The 27,737-nt window shown below is 37.9% G+C and overlaps 1 protein-coding gene across 1 annotated transcript in view; it reads left to right on the top strand.

The window, feature by feature from the left end:
- The first annotated feature begins 3,995 nt into the window (after positions 1 to 3,995).
- Positions 3,996 to 27,737, top strand: part of LOC128664790 (protocadherin gamma-A11-like) — a 294,491-nt gene continuing 270,749 nt past the window's right edge. Inside the window, exon 1 of the mRNA XM_053719593.1 lies at positions 3,996 to 4,260. Within this exon, the coding sequence (XP_053575568.1) occupies positions 3,996 to 4,260 (265 nt within the window). The remainder of the gene's footprint in view (positions 4,261 to 27,737) is intronic.

Below are 27,737 nucleotides of genomic sequence, written 5' to 3' on the forward strand. Positions count from 1 at the left end.
GGGTTATGCCTAATAATAAGAGACAGAGTAAGGCAGGAAAATCAGCAGCCACTAAGCCTTTGAGCCAATATCTAAAACCCATAGACGCTACAAGGGATACTATTAGTGGAGACATGGCCCTTAAACAAAGCTCCCTCAGCCCTTCTACATCTAATAGTGACACTTCCCAAACACAGTATGTCACAAAGGGTGATATCCAACACCTGTCCTCCAAAGACAACATTAAGAGTGTACTAAACGAGATGAGGAACCTATTTGGAGATCTCAGGAAAGATATGGTGGCACTAGAATCCAGAATTTCTAAAGTGGAAACAACTGCCAACACTTTTTCCTCTTCTATGAAACAACATACCTCAGACCTACAAAACCACGCAGACAACCTACAATATCTCAATGACAAGATTGAAGACCTCGACAATAGAGGCCGAAGGAACAATCTGCGTATCCATGGAGTTTCTGAAGCAGTGTCCCCTCAGAACATTGAAGGTTACCTACAGGCTCTCTTTAAGATCATAAAGGGATCTCCGTCATCCCCGGATGTACCGATAGAGAGGGCACACAGGGCCCTTAGGCCCAAGCCACCCAATAAGGCACCGCCGAGGGACATCATCGTCAAATTCCTTAGTTATAAGGACAAGGATGAGATTCTCCAAGGAGCCCGATTCAAGCACCCCATTCTTCACGCTGGGGAGGAGATACAACTTTTTACTGATCTTTCGCCAGTAACTCTACAAAAGAGAAGAGAGCTAGGCCACATTACCGCCATTTTAAGGAACTGTAAGATTCAATATAGGTGGGGGTTCCCAGTCTCTATTATCGCCAACCACAACAACAAAACGGCCATCTACAGGCCTGGAATGGATGAAAAACTCTTTTATGAAAATTTGTTTTTTCAGGTCCCTATCATACGGGGAGCGCAAGCTGAAGGTGGAGCACCCCTACCACAATCGCCTAGAGACCGAACATCAGAGGAGGACACTGGGTAACTTACTGTGCCTTTTTGATGACTTTTGCTTTTCAATAAGAACTCATCTGCTTATTTGTGACTCTTATATTCTAAATTGCCTCAATGATTGAGGTGTATATTTTACCTGTACATTATTATATAACTGATTAGAGGCATTGTTACAATAGAATAGACTGCAGTTTAACTCTGGGAATGCTGGTACAACCTGGGTTTGTTAGAGAATAAAGACTGCAGACTCACCTGCCTTTAATGATATATTGACACCACAACATTTTCTACAGTGGTATCCACTCTGAAGCCTCTTTCCTGGCGACTTCAAGATTTCCTAATGCCCAACCAGCTTATATTTTTCTACCACTCTGTAGTATCCCAGAAGGGGATACAAAAAGGCACGCTGTCAGATTTGAAAAAGATAGGGGCGGGAAAAAGTGGGAGTAACAAAAAAATGCACCCAAACAAAAGATACAACGAGACTAAAAACAATGTGTTTTCCACAACAATGTAATGGTTATCAAAGATAAAATACCATGTCCCAAAAGTGTTAATAAACAATGTTTTAGTCCATAGAACAAATTACCGCCGGACGTTTTCTAGCGGGGCAGCTCCTCTTGGTCCCAGAGAGCGGGGGTAACACTGTGGTAGGAAAAAGGGAAAAAAAGAGAGAGGGCGCCAATAGTGTAATATTGTTTGTTTCAGAACGGAATTAAACACAAATATTGCGCTTACCAAAAAAAGTTGCACTGAACTCTGACCAGTGCGATATCGCCTGCTCGCACTTTATTCAGCGGCCAGTATACTGTGTATAGGCATATATTCTCCAGATGACCTTTGTATTTCTATGGATTCGACTCAAGGATGTGTGAACCTTAGAAAATATAGAGGGAACTCCACATAGTGTAATATGTCTTGTCAAAGGCATGGAGGAAACATATAGTATGCTTACCAAAGGAAAAGGCACTGTACTGTGACCAGTGCAGTCTCGCCTGCTAGCACCTTTTATTTAGTGCCGTTAAGTTTTAAACTACTTACAAATAGTTACAACTATTATATATCCAGTTGTAACAATATAACAGACATTCCTTTACAAAGTTTAACGTGCACGGCTACAGCTGAAGATACCATACAGAGAGCTGTATACTCCAAAGAACAGCGAGGATACACCAGCACACTAGCCGCTGTTTAAGGTGCTAGCAGGCGAGACTGCACTGGTCACAGTACAGTGCCTTTTCCTTTGGTAAGCATACTATATGTTTCCTCCATCCCTTTGACAAGACATATTACACTATGTGGAGTTCCCTCTATATTTTCTAAGGTTCACACATCCTTGAGTCGAATCCATAGAAATACAAAGGTCATCTGGAGAATATATGCCTATACACAGTATACTGGCCGCTGAATAAAGTGCCAGCAGGCGATATCGCACTGGTCAGAGTTCAGTGCAACTTTTTTTGGTAAGCACAATATTTGTGTTTAATTCCGTTCTGAAACAAACAATATTACACTATTGGTGCCCTCTCTCTTTTTTTCCCTATATTTTTCTACCATGCTAAGGCTATTTTCCTAGATTAATCCAATAACATTTTAGCCGGCTCCTTGAAGCCTCCAATCACCTAGCCACTAACATAAGACATGTAGCACAAAGCAGGTCTTGGTAGGGCTTTAGAGTATTCTTACTGGCATTAGGGAGCGTACTGGCTTGAGCAATATAGGTGCATCTCAACCACATACCATAACCTCAGCTGGATAGCAATGGGGCACTCACCCAATTAGAGAGAGGGGAAAGCACACACCACAGGTCCATTTATAGATGGCAGACCCTTTTGGTCTTTTCCTTTTTTTCCTTCACAGTTGCCCAGTTAAATTATGGTGTACTTTTGCCTTTACCGCATATTTTCCTATTTTTTAAGGTGCTGTGCTTACGTCAGTTTTGGGGTTATTTCCCCGTTAAACTTGTTTGCAGATTTTGCTATTGAGAACTGTACTTTTATTACTGTTTTTTTAGATCATTTTGTAATGTAATCTAGAATGCTACCTTAACACAAGTTCTGTACTGAGATCTCATTTCCTTCCTTGATCACTCTTTTCTCCTTTCCCCCACCCCCTAGTGTTCACTTCTTATCCTTTTTTTTTCTCCTTAACAAGATGGCCACCCAATCTAAAGTCAGTAAATTTAAAGACCATTCTATTAACCTCACAACCATTAATGCTAAAGGCCTTAATGACCCAGGCAAACGCTCTATTGCTTTTAAAGAGCTAAGCAAATTGCAAAGCCATATCATACTAGTACAAGAGACTCATTTTAAAAAAGGCAAAGAGACTAAATGGTATAACCCTTCATACCCCCTTGCATATTTTTCCTCAGGACCAAGTAAAAAGGGGGGAGTTGGTGTATTATTCTATAAAACAATTCCTTTCCAATTGACTCATATTGAGAGAGATCCGGAAGGATGATACTTACTACTTGTGCGCACTCTTTTTGGCCACTATATCACTTTAGCAATGGTATACTCGCCCAGCCATTCTCAAGATATTTTCATAAAAAAAATGTCTAACCTATTATTAGAACATTCCAAAAGGAATTACATACCTAGCTGGAGATTTTAATTTAGTATCAGATCCTTCTATGGACTCCTCAAGGGGAGTGTCTTGTACACCCACCTCCACAATTAGACAGGTTAACTCCACCCTCAAAAAGATGGCCCTACATGATGTATGGCGAACACTTCACCCTAACTCCAAAGATTATTCTTTTTATTCTACTCCACACAACAGTTACTCTAGGATCTATTATATTTACACTGATTCCTGCGGCCTCACAGTTACACATCATAGTGACATAGGTCACACCACATGGTCTGATCACGCACCACTCACATGCTCGGTTCTCTGGTCTGATATACTGATCACAAGTAGAATATGGAGACTCGATGACTCTATTTTAGATAACCCCTTAATTATGGATGACTTATGTAAGATCCTAATCGAGTACTTTGATATAAATACATACCCATCATCGTCGATAGTAACCATGTGGGAAGCACATAAAAGCGTGCTACGCGGAGCCTTAATTAAACATAAAGCATTACTTAATAAACAATATCGACTAAAACATAGCGAGTTGTTGTCCAAGCTGGGCTCTCTGGAGGCTAAACACAAATCTGACCCCTCATGTAACAACACAAAGACCCAGTTAAATGACGTAAGACTAGAACTCAAAAATAATTTGGACGAATCTCATCAAAAGAAAGCTCTATATCTGAAACAGTATTATTATGTTGGTTGGAACAAGCCAGGTAAGATTTTAGCTACATACCTCAAAAGACATCAACTCCAGTCCTATATCCATTCCATTAAAACTAGAGACGGACATGTCCTGTGTAGCAGCGCTCATATAGCCTCAGCATTCCATAAATATTACCATTCTTTGTACAATATACACAATAGGGTGGATCTAACCACCCAGAAAGATTCAATGAATTAAAAGAAAAATATTATTGACTCTTATCTACAGGGAGTTGATCTCCCAGCCCTACCTCAGGAAGCCTCTGACTTCCTAGATTCCCCGATAACAGCAGAAGAACTGTTTTCTGCCATTAAAAAATCCCCAACTGGCAAAAGCCCAGGCCCGATGGGTTCTCAGCCACTCTTGGACCTATTCAATGGCCTAAGAGAAAATCCACACCTCTCCAACATTTTACTGGAGGCCCATATCACTGTCATACCTAAACCTGGTAAGGCGGCAGACTCCCCTGAACACTTTAGGCCCATCTCCTTAACACAGACATGAAAATACTTGCAAAAATTTTATATACTTACCAGATTTAATTAGGAATGACCAGGTAGGCTTTGTCCCAGGGAGGGAAGCTAAGGACAATACCGTCAAGGTGATACAACTGATAACCCAAGCTAGAGCCTCAAAAATCCCTATGGTGCTCTTCTCCACTGATGCGGAGAAAGCCTTCGACAGGGTCAATTGGCTTTTTCTGCGTCGGGTTATGGAAACAATGGGCTTCGGGGGAAGCCTTCCTAAATTCTGTCTTTGCACTCTATTCAAGCCCAAATGCCAAAATTAGAATCAACGGAACCATTTCAGAATCATTTACTATTAGCAATGGCACTAGACAGGGGTGCCCTCTGTCTCCGCTACTGTTTGCTCTGTCTATAGAGGTTCTGGCCCATAAAATTAGGACAAATCACAATATCGCAGGTATCAAAATTGAGCAAACAGAGCACAAACAGGCGTTATACGCAGACGATGTTCTCTATACTATAACCAATGTAAATACATCACTCCCTGAATTACTCAATGAATTGCGAGCTTACGGTAAAGCCTCAAACTTTCTCCTCAATTTAACTAAGTCGGAACTCTTAAATATAAACACCTGCCCAGAGACAGTACAATCACTGCAAAAAGCCCATAATATTACACTCGCAAAGAACAAGTTAAAATATTTAGGAATACATCTTACCCCTAACCCCTCTGATCATTTTAAACACAATTATACCATAGTTAAAAACAACATTGCCTCAGACCTGTCCTCTTGACACAATATATATCCTGATTAGGAAGACTGGGCTTTATAAAGATGAACATTCTGCCGAGAATATTATATTTCTTCCAAACTGTTCCTATAGCACTCCCAGCATGTTATATCACTCAACTACAAAAATTAATCGAACAGTTTATATGGGCTAATGTCAAACCTAGGTTACCAAAACGCACTATGTATTTTCCGAGAGACAGGGGTGGGTTAGGCTTACCAGACCTCAATTCATATAGGAAAGCAATTATGTTGCAAAGGATTGTAGAGTGGTCACATAACACAGAACACAAAGCATGGGTCCAACTAGACAGGCAACTTCTCAAAGTAAATAACTTAGGCACATTAGCATGAATACCATCTCCTCAGCGACCAAAAGTAATTACAGACTATCAGCTGTTAGAGGAAACATTTAATGTATGGGACAGGTCTTTAGCTACTTCCGTACATATCTCCACAAAACACTCTCCCCTAACTCCATTTCTTGAAAACTCCGAACTCCCCTTCCACTACTTAGGTTCTTGAAAGATTAAACCTTACAAACTAAGAGAAGGATCCCTCCAAGGAGTGGTCGAAAACTGGAACATTTTACCGCAAAGTACACTAAAAGAAAGACAAGCTGCAATTTTCACCTTGTGGATGCACTACAATCAGTTAATAAACTACATTTCTAGACATAAACATAAACTAGATCTGGGGAGGAGGCTTACCCCATTTGAGGAGCTCTGTGTTATGGAAAGAGTTCCAAAACATCTGATTTCCATATTATACAAAATTATAATTATACAGGGAATAGATAATCTACCAACATACACAATTCGATGTCAGGGTGACTTTGACACCGAGCTGGAGTGCAAGTCTTGGTTGACAGCTTTTAGACTAATTAAGAGATCCTCGGTCTCGGCAAGTATTCAGGAGACCCATATTAAACTACTTAGCAGATGGTATCTCACACCAACAAAGCTGCATAGGATATTCCCGTCTCTTAGCCCCACATGCTGGAGGGGTTGTGGGGAGGAAGGTTCCCTCCTGCATATATGGTGGCACTGCCCGAAACTGAGAAACTTTTGGCCAGGTGTCTTGAAAAACATTTCTGAGACCATGAACCTAGTCATCCCAGATTCGCCTGAAATTTTATTATTCCTCGCCTTGCCAGAAACACAAAGTGAGGCACACTTATCCCTATTGTTAAAAATGCTCACTGGTGCAAAGAAGTTAATCTACCGCAAAACCTTCCCACTCTCAGGTAGAGGACATCCTCCTTATGGAAAGATACCACTACCTGAAAACCCACAAACTGGCGGTACATGAAACGATACTCACGATATGGCGCAATACCTTATAGCTTTAATTCCCCTACTTTTTTTTTTTTTTCTCCCTCGTTCCTTATGTCCCCTCCCACTCCACCTCTACCCTCCCTAATACACCCTTATAAACTACTTTTACCATTACAGATCTCTAATCAGCTAAATCATTTAGAAACATGGAAAAACCCGTAACACGTCTGATCTCATCCTGGATGTATGTTACTCAGAATGGGAATATATTATATTGATGTGATCAATTTGTCATTTAATCTTGTTAAAAAACTCATGCTGTTAGAAAAAATTGTCTGTTTGTAATTATTTTTTTAAGCCCTTTTAACGGCTGTTTGTATTTGTTTTACACATCAATAAAGCTTTTGAAAAAAACAAAAAACAAAAAAACAGCTCCTCTTAATCCAACTCTTCATCTATAGTCCAGGCAGGGGGGGGGTCCATCTTCATAGTGGCGGAGGTGGGCTTCCAGTGTCCCCCATTATTCCTAGAAGATAGCACCCCCAAACAAGTAGTATCCCTAGATGCCTTATCAAATTGCCAACAACATACTAAAAGGGTGACTTCGTCCCCTGCACCCTGCTTGCTCTGCACCTCTTTTAAGAAGCGCCGGACCGGGCTCAATTCTGGCCCAGCGCTTAGTCCCAGGAGGTGAGGTTTTGCTAGCCCTCCAGCGGTCGGCTGCTGGAGTTAGCCCATTTCTGTGACACATAATTTAAACATTGTTTATAATTTTAGCGACATAGCTCCTGCAGTTATAATGGGGAGGTTTACAATTTTGTATACTTTATTATAGTCAGGTAGTTTGCAGGCAGTATGTGGGAGTTAAGTTAGCTGGGGCCTTCCAGGGGAGTGTAATTTAGACATTATGTAAGTGTAGGCAGTATTGGGAATAAGCTGGGTGTTCTTGGGGTGTGTACGTAGGTGTAGGCAGTCAGGGGGAGTTAGCTGGGCAGTGCAGGGGGGGGTGTAGGTTAACTCTGATGTAGGTGGTTGGTGGCAGGTAGCAATGTGGAGTAGGGGGAGTGTAGATTAGATGTGACATATGCATAGGCATTCAGGGGAGATAGCGGGGGGTGCTAGTGGGAGCAGTCTGCACTTTGATTTGGATATATCGCCTCCAGTGTGATATGTTCGAATCAGCAAAGTGCAGGTTGCAAGGTGGGAAGCGGCCATGTTTGTCTCACCAGATATTAGCAGGCGAGACTTACATCATCTGAGGTAGTTAGCATAGGTTTAATGCAACTTAGGTCACACAGGCAATATGTGGTGGGTGCCTAAAAATAAACTATTTTTAGTTTCAGTAAGCACACTGTTTGCGCTGTGTAGGCCCAATTCAAATAAGGACCCCCCAGCTGCAGCAGAAAGCAGCAAAAAGCAAAGATGTTGGTGATGCAGGTGGGGACATCACGCTCCCATTTCTTCTATGGGAGAGACAATGCCACTTGCTTGTACTGCTCGACCACGCTCCTTGAAAATATTGCCAGGGTGATGTGTGGCAATGATTAGGCAAAAATCTCCCTATAGAAGGCTCAAGGCGTTTGGGGTAATCCTGAAACACCAATGTTATGAAATCTGTGTGAATGCACGTATAAACTGGGCAACAAAGAGGCGAAAATGAAGTGATTTAGTGTAAAAGGGGTAGATGCGGCATTAAACAAGCAAACCTCCATTATAAGGTGAGTATTCTTACCACGATGTACACCCAGGTCTTGCTTGGTGTCCTGACGACAACTCAAATCCGATGCCGCTCACCCTGACCACTGTCCAAACAGGATCCGCCACGGACCTTCGTTGATCCATACAGCCTCACTTCCGGTATGTGTGCTTGCCGATGCAAGTGGCTGATAGGTCCTCCTCAAACAGCCAGCTGACCCCACACGCTGTGTGTACTCCAGAGTGCCGAGTCCCGATCCTGGTAAGGTAAACAAATCCAAAGCAAGCAAACTCCAGGCACTTATATTCAAATCAATGGTTAGCTTTTATTGGAAACAACTTAAAATAGACATAACGAAGCCTGACAGCTCCAAGACAAAGTGTCTTACGCGTTTCGGCTATAATAAGCCTTACTCATAGACATAACCATGACCTGGAACCACCAGCTTAAATAGCCAGTGCCCCGGATCATGGATTGATTACAGCTGTCAGTAATAATTGGAAACATAACTCTGACACAGAATATGGACATAATGTAAGGTGGGAAAAGATAGTGGTATTAATGTTAACAACACACTGTGCAAAAAATAATAACATTAGACTTGCAAAGCATATAGTATTGAAGCACTGCTGCATAAATTAGCTGATTTGCATTAATGACGGAATACATCCTAAGGAAGCCTATATTAAACTTAATAAGTTACATCATTTAGATTGTCAATATCTAATAGACTTAAGTGACAAAAATGGCTGAACAAAACATAGAAAAAATGAAAATGGAAATTAAAACTGCATACACACATCTGGCAACAAGGAGAGGGAACTAGAAGACCTATAAAAAGCCTGTAGCTACTGTGCCTATTGATAATTGCAGTGATAAACAATCTTATATCTTCAATACATACTTGCAATTGGTCAGACCTGATTAATTTCATTAAATTTAACATGATTTGAACACTACTACTACTATTATCTGTCCTTCATATATGAATGAATTAATTTATATTAATCAATGCAAATTTAAAACTAAATTATTAATGAAATGAAGTAGTGTGTTTGTTGTTATTATTTATTCACTCATCGTTAGTGTGTCATTTGACCTAGCATATCCTATTAATACTATGTAAAAAGGTTATTCATGGGTGTGAAAAAACATATTCATTTTTCACGCTGCCAGAAGTTAATTATATCGCCATCAATATTAAAGCCATTTGGCCTTCTGGTGTTCAGTTGGAAAATCCAGAACGCTTCTTGATATAGAAGTTTACTGGTAGTATCCCCCCCCCCTCTCTCTGGGGTTCTGATCTGTTCAATGATCTGCCAAGTGAAACTATTTACATTTTTCCCATGTGTATTGATGAAATGTCTCGCTAGATCAGATACCTCTGCACCATTATCAATATTGTTTAGGTGTTCCCTTATACGTGTACGCACTTCTCTGGTAGAACAACCTACATACTGTTTATTACACTGGGTGCAGTCTACCAAATAGATTACATTCAAAGTGCGACAATTAGTACAGCTTGATAGGTTATAAACTCTTTGTGTAACCTGTGATTGGAAATGTTTGGTAATTCTCGTACAGCCACAGGCAATACATTTTGCAAAATGGCACTTGTAATGACCTTTAACACTTAGCCAACTACTGGTGTTGACTGCTGACTTCCTAAGCATGCTAGGTGACAACATATTAGCTATGGTACATCCCCTTCTTGCTGAAAAATTGCAGTCTTTGCTGACATATTCTTTGAGACTATCTTCCGCTGTCAAGATTGGAAGGTGTCTATTGATTATATCACAAATTTGTTTGTATTGAGAGCTGTATGTGGTAACAAAAAGTGGTTTGGAGTCGGACCTATCGAAAGTATTTGTGTGTTGCTTGTTTGCATCTTGGATAAGCATAGTGCTTCTATCCATTCTAGTTACTTCTAGGAGGGCCCTATTTATAGTTTTTCCTGAGTAACCTCTCTCAGCCAATTGTAATTTTAGAACCTCACTCTCTTTGGAAAAATCCACTTAATTTGTACAGTTGCATTTTATACGTATGAATTGCCCCTTCGCTACGCCAAAACCTGTATGTTTGGGGTGATTACTGCATGCGTTTAGCAACGCGTTGGACATTATTGGCTTCCTATAGAGACTAGTGGTCACCTGGCCAAGTTCTACATTGCCTCTGAGTATAAGGTCCAAATAAGGAACTTGTTCGGTCTCATATTGGGAAGTGAACTGGAGGTTTAAATTGTTTTGATTAATGTATTGGACGAACTCTCTCATCTGTTGCTCGGTGCCTGTCCAGACGATCAAAAGGTCGTCTATATACCTTTTGTATATTTTAATGTAATCTCTTTAAGGGTTGCTTTCTGCATAGACGTGGGACCGCTCCCACCAAGCCATAAAGATGTTAGCGTATGATGGGGCAAATTTCGCCCCCACGATGTGTGGCAATACTGGTGAGGCTCGCAAGCCATTTCCACGTCGGCCTCGCAATGTTTTGAATATAGTGGTAAATCCTAGCATTTCAAAAAAGCTAGGATTTACCAATACTAAAAATAAATGCCACGTTCAATCATCATTTAAAAAAAAAATTGATGAAAAGGTGCCTTTATTTTGCTGCGGCTTCACTGCTTAGCTAAATGGCTCTGGCAACCCATGGGACTGCTAATTTTTTCAATGAGGTGACGTTTCTGCCTCTTAGCCAATAGCAGTGTGTACCGACAATAGTGGTGTGCATTCACAGAACAGGGGCATTGACAACTTTTTGACAACTGTATTGTGCATTTTAAATTTTTACAGTGGCTGTATAGCTCTATATAAATCATGTGTTTTTTTGATATGTTATGTAACTTCTAAACTGCGTATAACAACCATAAAAATGTTAAACCTCCCTCTGTATTGTGTGCCCTAACCTGAAGCTTTCAATACAGCTGTGAAAAAGCTGGCACTGATTTGTAAATATTCACTATTCTGACACAGTTTCCAAAAATATGTGAACTCCAAGATGGCGGCCCCCAGTATGAAAAAGCAGAGCTTCATCAACTGGAACCTGTAAAGGGTTAAAATAAGAGACCAACTCTGAAGATCCCTTCAGGCACAGGTGGAAAAGCAATAGCACAGTAGTGGAAACCATTTTGTAAAAATTGTCTCTATCATTTTAATTTAATTATAAATTGAAATAAAAGCAGTGATAAAAGCATTATGTCATTAAAATACCCCTAAATCTTGCTGCCCTAGGCACAGGTCTAATTGTCTACAATAAGTCACTGGAGTGAAATGAGAGGTACAATAATCAAAAGGAGATATAAGTGATAGAGCAAATTACTTTCTATTAAATTGTCTGCATATATTTTTATATTGAGTCTGAAAACATGTTGCAAAAATTTCAGCATCTTGAAAGAATAATTAATGAATATGGAATGTACAGATGTTTTATGTTATACTTAGTGACAAATAATCGCCTGTTACAGAGTAAATGTATTTTTCCACAGTTAAAAGCAAGCAGTTCTTGTTTATTGAGGCTTCGCAAGTTTCCAAGTGTTTGCCCTCGACTATTAAAGATTGATTCACAGCAATTTAATGGAAGCATAATGACCCCTCGTATAATGATGTGCTTCCTTTTAACATGAATGAGAACAGTCTGTCTGGTGGGCAATTTGATTTTCTATAAAATGACAAGGAAGTGACCATAGCATCATTCACACATTGATGTCTTCATGCATTGAACAGAGTGCATTAAAACAAGTAGTTTGGGATTTAATATTTTACAAATTGATGTGTTTGTGAGACTTACTTTCCAATCTGTGAAGTATTAGCAATTTTATACTCTTTTGCACTTTGAAAATGAGCACTGTATTCTTCACAGTTCTTCATAGCACAGACTGAGTAGCGCTGAACTTTTAAAATCAAAATAGGTTAAATAATCCCGCTAGAGTCTCTGACCAGGGCAGAACATGTTTTACCTCATAGACCAATTCATCAATATGTATTTATTTGTATAGGATTTGTTCAGGAAGTCAGATAATTTAAATATTAGCTATTTTTTTTTAAATATATTTTTCAAAATATAAAGTAATTTGCTTTAGAAGGAAATTAAACGTTAAGGGCTAGATTACAAGCAGTGCGTTATTGTTAGAGTGGGGAGTGATAAGCAATATCACAACCGCACTAACTTGCGTGCGTAAGGGTATAAAAAAATGTGCACCAAACACATAAAAATACATTAAAATAATGGGTTACACTCATGTATACAGTTTCTGATAAAAGTTATTCATATAAATATTAATACAGTTAATAGGTTAATTTAGTGGCAGTGATGTGGGAGGCCAGAGGTTTAGGGGTTAATAACTTTATTTAGTGGGGGCGATGTCGGGGAGCAGCAGAATAGGGGTTAATATCTTTATTATAGTGTGGGTGATGTTGGGGTGTGGGGGAATAGGGGTTAATAACTTTATTATAGTGGTGACATCGGGGAGCGGCGGAATAGGGGTTAATAACTTTTATTAGTGGCGGCGATGTCGGGATCGGCAGAATAGGGGTTAATAAGTTTAATATAGTGTTTGCGATGTGGGAGGGCCTTGGTTTAGGGGTTAATATGTAGTTTATGGGTGTTAGTGTACTTTGTAACATTTTAGTTATGAGTTTTGTGTAACAGTTTTGTTGCATAAAACTCATAACTACTGGTCTCAGGTTGCAGAACGGATCGTGGCGGTATACGCTGTAACACAATGTTTTAGCCTCACTGCAAAACTTGTAATGGCAGCGCTATGGAAATCCCACGCAAAAACATAATTTTTTTGAGTGCGGGACTGACTTTGCGTTACAGGCTAAAATGCTTGCGGTACAGCTATACTGACAAGACTCGTAATGGCTGCGTTACTATTTTAACGCTGAAATGGCCATTTTTTCAGCGTTTAAACACAAACGCAAAACTTGTAATCTAGGGGCCCCATCCGATATGCAGCGTCGCCCGCAGAAGCCGGCGACGCCAAATTTTGAGCGGGTTTGGTATCACATATATGGCGTAACATAGAAGTTACGCTCGTATATTTCTGCCTTCCCCTGTAGTTTTCCTACCCATAGGCTAACATACAAAACCTGCGCAGTTTGGTATCCAATATACAGTGTAAGGACTTACGTGGCGAAAATGGAGAAATCTTACTCCATTTTCACCTCGCCACAAAATGCAGGCGTAGCAAGCCTTACGCTGAGTATTGGAGCCCCGTAACTCCCTAAAATGCCTGCAAAATAAAACCTAACACCTAACGCATGCGCAATGTCTATCTACCTGTCAACCACAATCCCCCACCGCAATCCCTAATAAAGTGTTTAACCCCTAAACTGCCGCTCCCGGACCCCGCCGCCACCTACATTAAATGTATTACCCCCTAATCTGATCCCCCTACACCGCCACCACCTATATTAACTATATTAACCCCTAATCTGAGCCCCCTACACTGCCGCCACCTATATTAACTATATTAACCCCTAATCTGAGCCCCCTACACCGCCGCCACCTATATTAACTATATTAACCCCTAATCTGACCCCCCTACACCGCTGCCACCTATATTAACTATATTACCCCCTAAACCTAAGTCTAACCCTAACACCCCCTAACTTAATTATTATTTAAATAAATCTAAATAATATTAATATTATTAACTAAATTATTCCTATTTAAAACTAAATACTTACCTATAAAATAAACCCTAAGATAGCTACAATATAATTAATAATTACATTGTAGCTATTTTAGGGTTTATATTTATTTTACAGGTAACTTTGTATTTATTTTAACTAGGTACAATAGCTATTAAATAGTTAATAACTATTTAATAGCTACCTAGTTAAAATAATTACAAAATTACCTGTAAAATAAATCCTAACCTATGTTACCATTACACCTAACACTACACTATCAATAAATTAATTAAATAAACTACAATTATCTAAACTAAAATACAATTAAATAAACTAAACTATATTACAAAAACAAACAAACACTAAATTACAAAAAATAAAAAAAATATTACAAGAATTTTAATCTTATTACACCTAATCTAAGCCCCCTAATAAAATAAAAAAGCCCCCCAAAATAATAAAATTTCCCTACCCTAAACTATATTACAAATAGCCCTTAAAAGGGCCTTTTGCGGGGCATTGCCCCAAAGTAATCAGCTCTTTTACCTGTAAAAAAAAGAACAACCCCCCCATTACAACCCACCACCCACACACCCCTACTCTAAAACCCACCCGATCCCCCCTTAAAAAAACCTAAGTCTAACACCCAAGTGCTCCTTACCTGTTGTGAAGACCGGCGGAGAAGGTTCTGTTCCAGGAGGTGAAGTCTTCTTCCAAGCGGCGACCTCTTCTTCTTCCAGGAACCAGCCGGCGCGGAGCGGAGGAGTTGAAGACCGATGACCGCGGAGCTGAAGACCGTCCACTCTGGAACTGAAGACCGGCGATGCTGGAACTGAAGATCGGCGACGCTGGAACTGAAGACCATGGAGCCATGGAGCGTGGAGGATCCTCTTCATACGATCTCTGCCGTACACTGAATAGGAATTCAAGGTACGCGATTAAAAATGGCGTCCCTTGAATTCCTATTGGCTGATTTGAGCCTTCAAATTCAAATCAGCCAATCGGATGAGAGCTACTTTAATTCTATTGGCTGATTTGAATAGCCAATAGAATAAGAGCTACTGACATTCTAATAAGAGCTACTGACATCTAAGATTTACCAAAATAGAACATTTTATTTGTATACTAGATTGTCCCTGTAAACTCAGGCGCATCGAGGGCCCTTGAACTGCAGCTAGTCAGGGGCTACAGCATCCCCACTTTAATTATATGAGAATGTTTAAAAAGAAAGAGAATTATAGTCAATTAAATATTAATGCACACATTGAATGGTATTTCCCCTGCCTTAATTGCATTTCAGTGTTCTTAAATGTTTTCAGTACAAGACATTGAATTATTGATCCAGAGAAATGCAAGATGATTATATCTTTAAATCAAACTTAATCAGTATACAGTAGTCTGTAATTAAAATTAGATACAAAAGAAGGGCAAATACCAGCCAGTATGTTAAACAAGGTTTAAAGGGACAGCATACACCAATTTTCATATAACTCCATGTAAAAGACATTACTATAAAGAAGAATATGCACAGATACTGATATAAACACCCAGTATAAAACCTTTTAAAAACTTACTTAGAAGCTCCAAGTTTAGCACTGTTGATGAGGTTAAACTGTGACACCCAGTGAAAGGGGTTGGGAGCAGACACTCTCCCCCTGCATATAAAAAGACAGATTAGACAAACAGGAGTCAGCAGTAGACTGTAAACGAGTGTATACATCTGATACTTTGGGGCTTGGTTAGGAGTCTGAAAATCAGCACAATGTTATTAAAAAATAAGCAAAACTATACATTGTTACAAAAACACTCCCAGATGGGCTATATAAATGGATCATCTACAAAACATTTATACAAAGAAAAATCTGATCTACAATGGCTTTTGAAGAACAATATATCTGTTCCAGAGTAAGATACTATTGTATTTTATAAGCTGTTTCCTATTTCAGTACCACACTATAGGTTGGGTAAGGGTTTATGTTGTAATCAGTGCTTTTTTAAAAAAATAAACAAAAGGTGCTGTACTCAAAAAAAGGTGCTGGTACTGATTGGTTATTGATTGATATATTGTGCTCAGGAACTTTAAGTAAAGCAAAATTATTACAGTGCTTGATATATTTTGCAGCCCCCTCTTGTGAAATCTAGAATATTTACATAATTATTACAAATATTACCTGTTATGAGATGGGAGAGGTGGTGGTACTCAGTACTAGTGAGTACCGCCACAAAAAAAATATTTCATGTCAGGTTAGCGTATTTGAGAAAATGCGATCGTGTTTGCGCACGAGTAGGGTGTTAGTTCCCCTCCCCACGCTCCATTGAAGTCTATAGGTGAATAAGTTAAATTGATCGTAATATTGTAAGTTCGGCTTTTTGTGTGCGTCAAGTTAGCGTGCGAGCAAACACTTTTTACTTTTAACTTGTATTACTTATGGGTATCTGACACGTGCAAAAAACTTACTTCTAGCGGAGTTAGCTCACAAGCATGAGCGATAATTACCGCTCCACTGGCCCTTAGTGTTTAAAAGGACATTTGTATTGCTTGTTACAGAAGTTTGTACTATGGCTGTAACTTACCCTTGTATAGCTTGTCATTGTAACTCTAGTACTGTTTATATCTTAATGAATGTAATGTATCTTTGTATAGCGCTGCATACAATTTTGGCACTTTATTAATAAACGTTAATGATAATAATAATGATGTTTTCTCACATGCATAAAGTAAAAAGTCTCTGTTGAGCACTAATAGTTGCCACTAGGGGGCTCCATGTGCACTTTGCTATTTTTTCATTAATTTTTTCAATTCAAGTACACTACACTTTCATATTAGTTTTAGTCAATGAAACTTAATAGGCCATTAAACCAAAAGTAGGTTCTGAAGATAATTAAAAATGGCATTTATTATTATGTTTTTTGCCAAAATACATAAAAACAAAGAAACAGCACAATTTTACTATTGCAAATAACACATTAAGGGATGAATTTATCCTCCTTAACATTGTATTAATTTACATCCTTAAGGAAAACACATTACAGCAGCAATTTTAACAGTCATATTTTAATATATTTTTATTACCCATCCTTGCTGCTTAAAACATTGGATAAAACAACGGAGATATAAGACATCAATATGTGTTTTTTTCAAGCACTTGTCTTTATTGTTATAATTATATTCCTCGTATTCTTTATATTCTTATTATTAATAATAATGTATGTGTGCAGTTTAAATTTGCGATATCTAACATGAACAGCACAATAGTATCAAATAATTGTTTATATCATTAAAGGGACATGTTGCTTACCATAAATGCTCTTTTATCTTTAAAGGGACAGTCAACACCAGAATTGTCGTTGTTTAAAAAGATAGATCATCCCTTTATTACCCATTCGCCAGTTTTGCATAACCAACACGGTTATATTAATACACTTTTTACCTATGTGATTGCCTTGTATCTAAGCCTCTGCAAACTGCCCCCTTACTTCAGTTCTTTTGACAGACTTGCATTTTAGCCAATGAGTGCTTACCCCTATGTTCTTTCACGTGAGCTCAATGTTATCTATATGACACACATGAACTAACGCCCTCTAGTGGAGGAAAACTGTCAAGATGCATTCACATAAGAGGCGGCCTTCAATGTCTAAGAAATTAGCATATATGCCTAGCTAGGTTTAGCTTTCAACTAAGAATACCAAAAGAACAAAGCAAAATTGGTGATAAAAGTAAATTGGAAAGTTGTTAGCAAGTTGTTAACAAGTACATGCCCAATTAGAATAATGAAAGTTTATTTTGGACTTGACTGTCCCTTTAATGTAATTAAGAAGAAAACGTGTCATGATCTGCCCCTGGGTTTTTCTTTATTTAAAACTAAGATCAATTTACCAGAGAGTTTGCCCTGTGAGCAGTTCCAACAGCTTTTGTTCCTATTTTCATCTGCCTGGTGAATAAAAACAGCCAATCAGTATCTTCAATGCTGAGTTCACACTTTAATTTGCTGTCAGATTATGGGATTTCATTTAATCCCATGGGGTTTTACAGTGATCTTTCTTGTTAGATTTCAGGGTAAATCTTTGAACCGAGGAGGAAAAGAATGTTCCTATACACACCAGATGCAGCTGCTAGTCCTTAGGACAGACATCAGGACTGGATACTTAAAAGGACATTATACACTCATTTTTTCTTTGCATAAATGTTTTATAGATGATCTAGTTATATAGCCCATAAAAATGTTTTTTTTTTTTAATGTATAGTTTTGCTTATTTTTAAATAACATTGTTCTGATTTTCAGACTCCTAGCCAAGCCCCAAAGTTTTAGGAGAATATCAACAGATACCTACTCCAGTTTGCTCCCGTTTGTGTAAAGGGTCTTTTTATACGCAAAAGAAGGGGGAGGGGGTGTCTTATTTCCCACTTGCAGTGGACTTTCCAGCTACAGTTTCAACAGAGCTAAACTGAGAGCTTCTAAGATAAAGTTTTTATACAATTTTATTCTGGATTTTTATATCAGTATCTGTGCATCTTATTCTTTATATTAGTGTCTATGAAAATGTGTGTATACTGTCCCTTTAAAGCCATTCTACAGTTAGCTTTTTACACGGATGCCAGATTTTTACATACTGTATATGCTGCATTACGACTTACGTTCAAGTGATAAAGCATATAGGTAAGCTGTCCTACATCAGTGTTTCTCAAACTTTTTGTAGCAAGTACCCTCCTGGCATACATTTGTTGTATATGTACCCCAAATACAACATATAATATGAGCACAAATTCAAATAATGTGTTTCAGATAATTTCTCAAACTATTAACCAGAGAAAATATACAGGCATCAATCAGATCATTTGAATGTAATAAATAAATGATACATAATTAAATTAATACATATGAATAAACACAACATAAATATATAGTCCGTTAATATTGTTCCTGTTACCTAAAAAATACATTTTAGTGTTTTTTACATTTTGTTTGTGTGATGATGATGAGTAATATTTATGGTACTATTTTTTTATAACTTCATTTCATGTACACTTTACCTAGCCTATTTCACACTGACACATTTATTAACAGTAGCGGACCTACTCAACAGAGAGCAGTGGTGCAAAATTATTTTTAAGGCCGCTAAAGGTAACTCACTAGTAACCATTAGTAATAATATACAGGCTGCCCTGTCTAATGTTTTTTTTATGATAAATAGATGATAGATAGATGATAGATTGATAGGATGGAATGGCAACCTACACTAATAAAAAACTCCCCTGAATATGGATCGTACATATTCTGCACACGCCTATTGCCCCTGTTTATTAATGCACTGTACATAGCACTTCGATTGAAATGAGGAACAATGCTTTCTGTGATAAATCTTATGTTTATCATAGCTACATCAAGGAAGAAATAACAAAGGGCAATCCCTGGATGCTGATGCCCCCAAGTACTCACATGGGGTAAACATACTACAGAAACTAGGCCCTACATCATGTACTTTAACATGTCTGCTTTTAGCATGAGGTAATAAATAAATCGGTTTACTGGTGCAAGTTATTACACTAAGAGCTTTGCCTGAGAAAAAGATTGTGCCCTTTTTTATATGTAATTTTAGGTTTGTGAATTGTGTTTTGGAACTGAGGTGTAATTTTGAAGAAAGCTTTTGGTCAAGAAGACAGCCTTTGTCCTGCTTTAACCTGCAGTATCTTTTTGTATTCTCTCTGTTGTAAATGTTTCTAATAAATGTTGTTTTTTTTTTTAATTAATTACTTTTGCTAACATTCTTTAGCTCATGATAAAAGAGTGTAATTAATTTAGTGTGAATTTCATTTTCTCCTCATAGCTTCATTTGCCATAGGATAAGAAATAAAAAATAAAGCATTACAAAAAGAGCAACAATACACAGAATGAAGAAAGGTCTGCAAAGAGCCATATTATTTTGCATTAAAGGGACATGATACTAAAATATTTTTGCTAGTTTTTTTTTTAAAGGGGATGTTTAAAAACGTATTACAGAGTTTTTTTTGTTTTCTTAAAAAAAATGCATGTTCCTGTAATGAATATTATTGTTCATTCCTGGTATATGTGCTGGGGAAGTTTCCCACCCTGAGGGTGATAGGAGAAACTAGAGGTGGACTCCTTGCCCAATGCTTAGAGGAATATGGCTGCACCTTACTGATGAGGCCCAAAGAAGGCCAAAATGATTGTCTGGGGTTGCCATGCTCCTTGCTCAGAGGAGGATTGGCTGGTATTTCAGGGCTTACTGACTTTGGTAGGTGGGATCAGACTGATATGCTTCAGGAAATAAGTTGCTCCCAGGTGGGGACTCACCATAGAACAAGTTACTCAATTGCAACTTGTGCATGTGCCTTGTCAGAGTGGTGTGTGTGTTATAGGGAAGTGCATGTGGTGTGTACTATATGGGAGTGTGTGTGGTGTGTGTGTTGTATGAGAGTGTGGTGTGTGTGTTATATGAGAGTGTGTGTGGTGTGTGTTATGTGTTATGTGAGAGTGTGTGTGTCTCTTGTAGGAAAGTGCATATGGTGTGTACTATATGGGAGTGTGTGTGGTGTGTGTTGTATGAGAGTGTGTGTTATATGAGAGTGTGTGTGGTGTGTGTTATGTGAGAGTGTGTGTGTCTCTTGTAGGAAAGTGCATGTGGTGTGTACTATATGGGAGTGTGTGTGGTGTGTGTGTTGTATGAGAGTGTGTGTTATATGAGAGTGTGTGTGGTGTGTGTTATGTGAGAGTGTGTGTGTCTCTTGTAGGAAAGTGCATGTGGTGTGTTATATGGGAATGTGTGTGGTGTGTGTGTTGTATGAGAGTGTGGTGTGTGTGCTATATGAGAGTGTGTGTCTTGTGTGTTATATGAGAGAGTGTGTGTGTGTTATATGAGAGTGTGTGTGGTTTGTGTGGGATGTATGAGAGTGTGTTTGCTATATGAGAGTGTGTGGTATGTTTTATATGAGAGTGTGTATGTTGTATGTTATATGAGAGTATGTCCGCCCGACATCGCTAAATGCTGACAGCATATGCTGTAGGCATTTAACATTGCACTTGGCCGCTAGAAGGGGTGTCAATCATCCTGATCATATCGGATTGGGATGATTGCAGTCCACCTAAAAGGTGGTGGACAAGTTAAGGAGCATCGACGAGCCGTAAACTTTACGCGGATAAAGCATCACCCACTGCTTATTAAATCGAGCCCATAGACTTCCAGGATTGTTAGTATTAAAATTAAGGCATGTCATTTTTGTACTATAATGTCCCATAAAGCAAAGTAGGACTGTCTTTCCAGAATAGCTAACATATAATATGCTTGCGCTTAGGTACCTTTTTTCCTTTGTTCCAGAGCAGATATGCATAGTTCGAAAAAAAAAAGAAGTTGTGTGGGGTGGGGGGCTAGGACATGACCAAAACAATTAGGACATTGAAAATAAATTGGGTGACAGCAATGAAAATGAAAATGTATAATTAACAAGACAGCCACAGACACCACAAAGAGTAGAAGAAATACACTGAGGGTAACAAAGATACAGGGAATTGGGAAACTCAGCAATGTGGGGAAGGATAGCGTTGAAATGTTGAAACATTGAGTCCCTAAATGTTGATACATAATGGTGAAAGGGAAGTGCTACAGAATTTAGCAGCGCTTTACAAATTTATACTATAATCGCGTTTGTAACACGTCCGTCGCTGTCGGCAGTTGCGCACGCATCCTTAAAAGAATGTCGCGCAGCCAAAAGAATTCACCTGGATGCAGTGAAGCACCATTTTCAGAATCCACCGGGATGCAGCAAAGGCAAATGAAGCATTACAAAAAAAAAAAAAACGCCCGCAATAAGTATTAAAAAAAAAAAACCTAACCGTCTGCAATAAAAAAACTAACCGTCCGCATTAAGTAATAAAAAAAAACCTAACTGCCCGTATGAACTATTAAGAAAAAAATAAACTAACCGCCCGTATGAAGTATTAAGAACAAAAAAAATACCCAATAAAATTATTAACCCCTAAATCCGTCCAGAACAACATCACAAATTACCTAATACATCTATTAACCCCTAGTCCACCAACCCCCAACAGCGCATTAAACCTAAATGACCTATTAACTCTTAAACCGCCAACCCCCACAACGCAAAAAACTAATTTAATGACTAAGCCCCCTAACCTAACACCCCCTAAATTAACCCCTTAATTATATTTAAAAAAAAATATATTACAATTAAAATAAAATTAAAAAAAATTACATTACATTAATCTAAAATCACAGAAAATAAAAAAGGCTAACATTACAAAAAATAATAAACAACACTATCCAAAATAAAAAAATTAAACCTAATCTAAACCTATGAAAATAAAAAAGCCCCCCCCCAAATAAAAACACTCCCTTATCTAAGAATAAACTACCACAAGCCCTTAAAAAGGGCTTTTTGTAGGGCATTGTCCTAAAGAAATCAGCTCTTTTACATTAAAAATAAACAAAGTCCCCCTAACAGTAAAACCCCCACCCACCAATTCCCCCAAAATAAAAAAAAAACTAACACTAATAAACCTAAACTAACTATTGGTGCATTTGTATAGGCATTCCCCTTAAAAGGGCATTCAGCTCTTTTTCACTGCCCTTATAAGGGCATTCAACTCTTTTGCAAATTGCCCAATAAACCCTAATCTAAAAAAACAAACAAAAAAAAACTTTTAAAAAAAACTAACACTAAAGCCCCAAATAGGTACTCACAGTTTCAGAAGTCTGGTGGAAAAGGTCTTCTTCCAGACGGGTCCATCATCTTCATCCACAGCGAAGGCAGCACGATCTTCCCAGATGTAGTGGTCTTCCCAGATGTGCGCGGAGCGAAGACAGCGCGGAGCGGAGGTCCGGAGCTGTCTTCCCAGATGTGGCGATCCTTGGCGGCGGTCATCTGCGGTAGCGGTCCTCGGCGAAGGCATGGAGGTTTCTCTTCATGCAACCATCCGCCGCACACTGAAGATTGAATTCAAGGTACCCCATATTTATTGGGGTACCTTGCATTCCTATTGGCTGAAATTTTAAAAATCAGCCAATAGGATGAGAGCTACTGAAATCTTATTGGCTGATTTGAACAGCCAATAGGATTTCAGTAGCTCTAATCCTATTGGCTGTTTTGAAAAATCCAGCCAATAGGAATGCAAGGTACCCTAAATTGAATGCAGTACCTTGCATTCAATATTCAGTATACGATAGAAATCGGATGAAGACGAGCCTCCATGCTGCCGAGGACCACCGCCGCCGCTGAGGACCGCCGCCGCCACCACAGATGACCACCGCCGAGGATCGCCACATCTAGGAAGACCGCTCTGCGCCGCCTTCGCTGTGGAGGAAGATGATGGACCCGCCTGGAAGAAGACCTTTTCCGCCGGACTTCTGAAACTGTGAGTACCTATTTGGGGCTTTAGTGTTAGTTTTTTTTTTTAGATTAGGGTTTATTGGGCAATTTGCAAAAGAGCTGAATGCCCAATTTAAGGGCAGTGAAAAAGAGCTGAATGGGGGGTTTGGTGGGTGGGGGTTTTACTGTTAGGGGGACTTTGTTTATTTTTAATGTAAAAGAGCTGATTTCTTTAGGGCAATGCCCTACAAAAAGCCCTTTTAAGGGCTATTGTTAGTTTATTCTTAGATTAGGGGTGTTTTTATTTTGGAGGGACTTTTTTATTTTCATAGGGATTAGGTTTCATTTTTTTTTTTGGATAGTGTTGTTTATTTTTTTCTGTATTTTTACGTTTTTTATTTTTTGTAGCTTGGGGGGTTACATTTTTCACCCTCTGGGCAGGCTTATCAACTAGTAAACTATAATGCTAATCACGTCAATAAAGCACATACTTGCCAATATTACATTGAAATTATAGAAATGAATCTCTACATCTAATAAAATGGGATTCTTCAGGGAATAATACTGCCAAACTGCGTTCTATTGTTACAACCATAGGTGCAATTTCAACCTCTTCTCGTCAGGCCAAGAGGACATCCTAGAAATTGGAAACATGAGTGATCTAATACGGAGGAGAGAGACCTCATGGCACCCGTCTGACTGCAGCCTTTAATCTTCTTTTGTTTGTAAGCGTAGCGGAAGCTTTATTTATCTTTCTGAGTGCAATATATACTACACTACAGACTGCTGTGAGTTGCTTTTCTTGTGCCATTTCTCTTTATAATATACGTAAAAAAAAAAAAATATTCTTTTAAAACTAGTAGCTCTTTTGTGCTTCTGAGAATCTTTTCATGTAATTTCTGAAGGGCATAATCATTAGGCTACTTTTAAGAATGTTGTTTGTGTTACGTACAAGATGGATTTTTCTAACTTGCTTTTTTCAGCTATTAATAATAAATAATGTATGAATGCAGATGAAAAGGTGCATTACACATTCTATACTATAAAACATTCAAATACAGGATTGTTCGTTTTTTTGTGTTTAGAACCCTGGTTAAATAAGCAGCACATTGTTGCATTCACGGAAAGTGTGCATTCTATCTATTTAATAGTAATACCGACAGCAACAAAAATGTAATATTGCATGCATGTAGTTCTTCAGCCCGCGGCCCGCCCCCTGTTTACCACCCAATTCCCTTTCAATCCCATCAACACAAAATCACAGCCAACAAAAGAAGAGATGACTAAGGCATTATATTATTTTTCTTTTCTTTATTATTGCATGTAAAAAATATGTTTTTTTAATGAATAAAACTAGTACTGGTGGAGACATATTCTTGTGTAAACCAAACAAATTGTGGGAGTTGTCCTTTTTAGCCAGTGAGCAATGAGACCTGTGCACAAACGTGTGCTTCCTGTTGATTTAAAAAAAAAAACAACATTTACACAGCTTTAACATATATGATAAATGCTCTTTCATTTAAAGGGACATTCCGGTCAAAATTTAAATGCACATAGATGAATTACATCTTTGAGTTAAAACATATTTGCAATATACATGTCTTAGCAAAGATGCCTCTAGTAAAAGTTATCACTGTTTTAGTGCTAACATTTTTCTCTGCACGTGCGTGTGAAGCATAGCTAGATATTCTCAGTGCACCAGCATTTTAATTACTGCAGCTGCTCAGAGCAGCAATGGGGCCTGTATTATGTCAGCAATTAACAAATTGAGTCATTGCCAGTTGGTACAAGCACCTTAGGCTCTCTGAACAAGTGTTGTGTTTAAAATGCTGGCGCACAATGCATACTTAAATACACTTTTGAAACAGCTGTAGCCTTTATTAGAAGCATTTTTACTAATACATGTATATTACAAAAATGCTTCTATAGTAATACAAAACTGAAATGCATCCATGTGTATTCCAATTTTTGGCTGAAATGTCCCTTTAATGTCCTGAAAATGCTGCCATATGCTCTCAATGTGATGTTAATGCATTTTGCCCTAAAATAGGGGTTTAAATTGACATATAACCCAAAGGGCTAAAGTACAAGTGAGTCGCAAATGATTTTACAAGCGATTTCGTGATCGTTTGCACTCCATTTTAATTGCGCTCAAATTACAAGTTGATACACTAGAATCCTTACCGCGATCTCAGAGCTGTGGTTAACTGTTTTCTGAAACATTACAAAGTACAGTTACACTCATAATAACACTGTCTAATAAAAATTATTTAATAACAAAAATTGCATTAAAAACTTATAAGGGCTCAAAGAAATGAGTTGCATTGGAGGCTTTTCCCATTAAGTAGAAGAAAAATCATATTTCTGCAATATGCATATTTAATAAAGTTGTTAACTATGTATTTACTGTAAATATTTCACATTCCAATGTTCTGTACATAGCAGAATATGTTCTATGTATTTCTAAAAAGATTTTCCTATGTATATCTGTATATGTCTATACCTATATATAATCATCTCTATATATAGGTATAAATATATATTTGTTTTAAAAAATATCAGATAAATATAGAAATATTTATGAATAAATAGAACATATTCCGTTACGTAAAGAGCATTGGAATATTTTCATGTAAGGTTTGCGCTAATGAGAATATGTCATGGTGTTTGCACGAGAGAGTGGGTGTTTAACTTCTATGGGGAAATGCGAAAACGCAATGGTGATTTTCTAATTTTGACTTTAAGAGCGATTTGGGTTACTGCTGGAGAAAAAAACAGTTTGCTTTCAACTTGTAATACCAGCACAAGCGGACTAGTGCAAAAATGAAATCCATATAGCAAAAATGAAAAATACCGCTCCACTTGTAATCTAGCCCTAAAGGTTTCCTTCATGATTCAGATAGAGTGTGCAATTTTAAACAACGTTCTATTTTAGTTCTATTATCTAATTTGCTTTGTTCATGTGCTATCCTTTGTTGAAAAGCATACCAAGATAGTATGATTAGGGTGACCATATTGCCGCTTTAAAAAGGGATACATATGAAAAATACATATGTCATGGCTGTTTTCAGGGTAGTTCAAATAAATGTTTTGTATAAGAACCCTTCCATATGTATTTTTCATATGTGTCCCTTTTTAAAGCGGCAATATGGTCAGCCTAAGTATGATTGGTATCTGGGGCACATGTCTCCTGTTATTGGATCAACTAATTTGTTTAGCTAGCTCCCAGTAGTGCATTGCTGCTCATTCACCAATTAAATAACTTTTATAATAGAAGTAAATTGAAAAGTTGTTTAACATTGTATGCTCGCCGCATCTATCTCAATCATGAAAGAAAAAATCTGAGCTGTATGTCCCTTTAAAAGTATTTTCTAAAAGGAGTTTGATAGACCTGAAACTAGGCTAGGGATTTATAACCTACATATTATTTAGACACCCCTCACCCGATAAAGAATAATTATAAACTGTCTACAAAATTCATATATATATACATTTTTACAAATATACAATTAGAGAAAAGGCCTTGATACAATGTGTGCTTACATTTTTTATACACAGTTTAAAAGTCACATGATATATATAACATATATATATATATATATATATATATATATATATATATAAAAATAAAAGCGTAAAGTTCCTGCGGTATATTATGCACATTAACCCAATTCAGCTGCCAAAAAGCCTGCAACATAACTGATCTGTGGAGGTGCACTGTGCAAGAATACTGTAGCTCCATGATAGTGGAGCCCAATTATGAAGATATAGAGATTAAGCAACCGACACCTTGAAGACTGGCACAGGAGAAAAAAACAACAGTATGGTGACTGAATAGTAACCATGCTACTGTAGTTGTGCACATGGATGCCTTTCAGTTTTGAATAGAAGCATTTTTGCAATATACATGTATTAGCAAAAAATGCTTCGCTTCTAATAAAAGCTATAGCTGTTTCAAAAGTGTAAAAGTGTATTTAAGTATGCACCGTACGCCAGCATTTTAAACACAGCACTTGCTCATTGAGCCAAAGTTGCTTGTAACATTAAAACAGTGATAACTAGAAGCATTTTTGGCAATACATGTATATTGCAAATATGTTTCTATAAAAAGATGTAATTCATCTATGTGCAGTTACATTTTGACCACAATGTCCCTTTAATGTTTTTTAGTTGTTTAAGAGTGGAGAAAAATCTTTGAAAGAGCTTCTAGCAATTTTATTGATAATGTGGATAATGTAATATGGGGCTATAAATGGTTTGATGTTTGACAAGCATCC

Source organism: Bombina bombina, chromosome 6 (genome assembly GCF_027579735.1).
Source record: "Bombina bombina isolate aBomBom1 chromosome 6, aBomBom1.pri, whole genome shotgun sequence".
Taxonomy (NCBI): domain Eukaryota; kingdom Metazoa; phylum Chordata; class Amphibia; order Anura; family Bombinatoridae; genus Bombina; species Bombina bombina.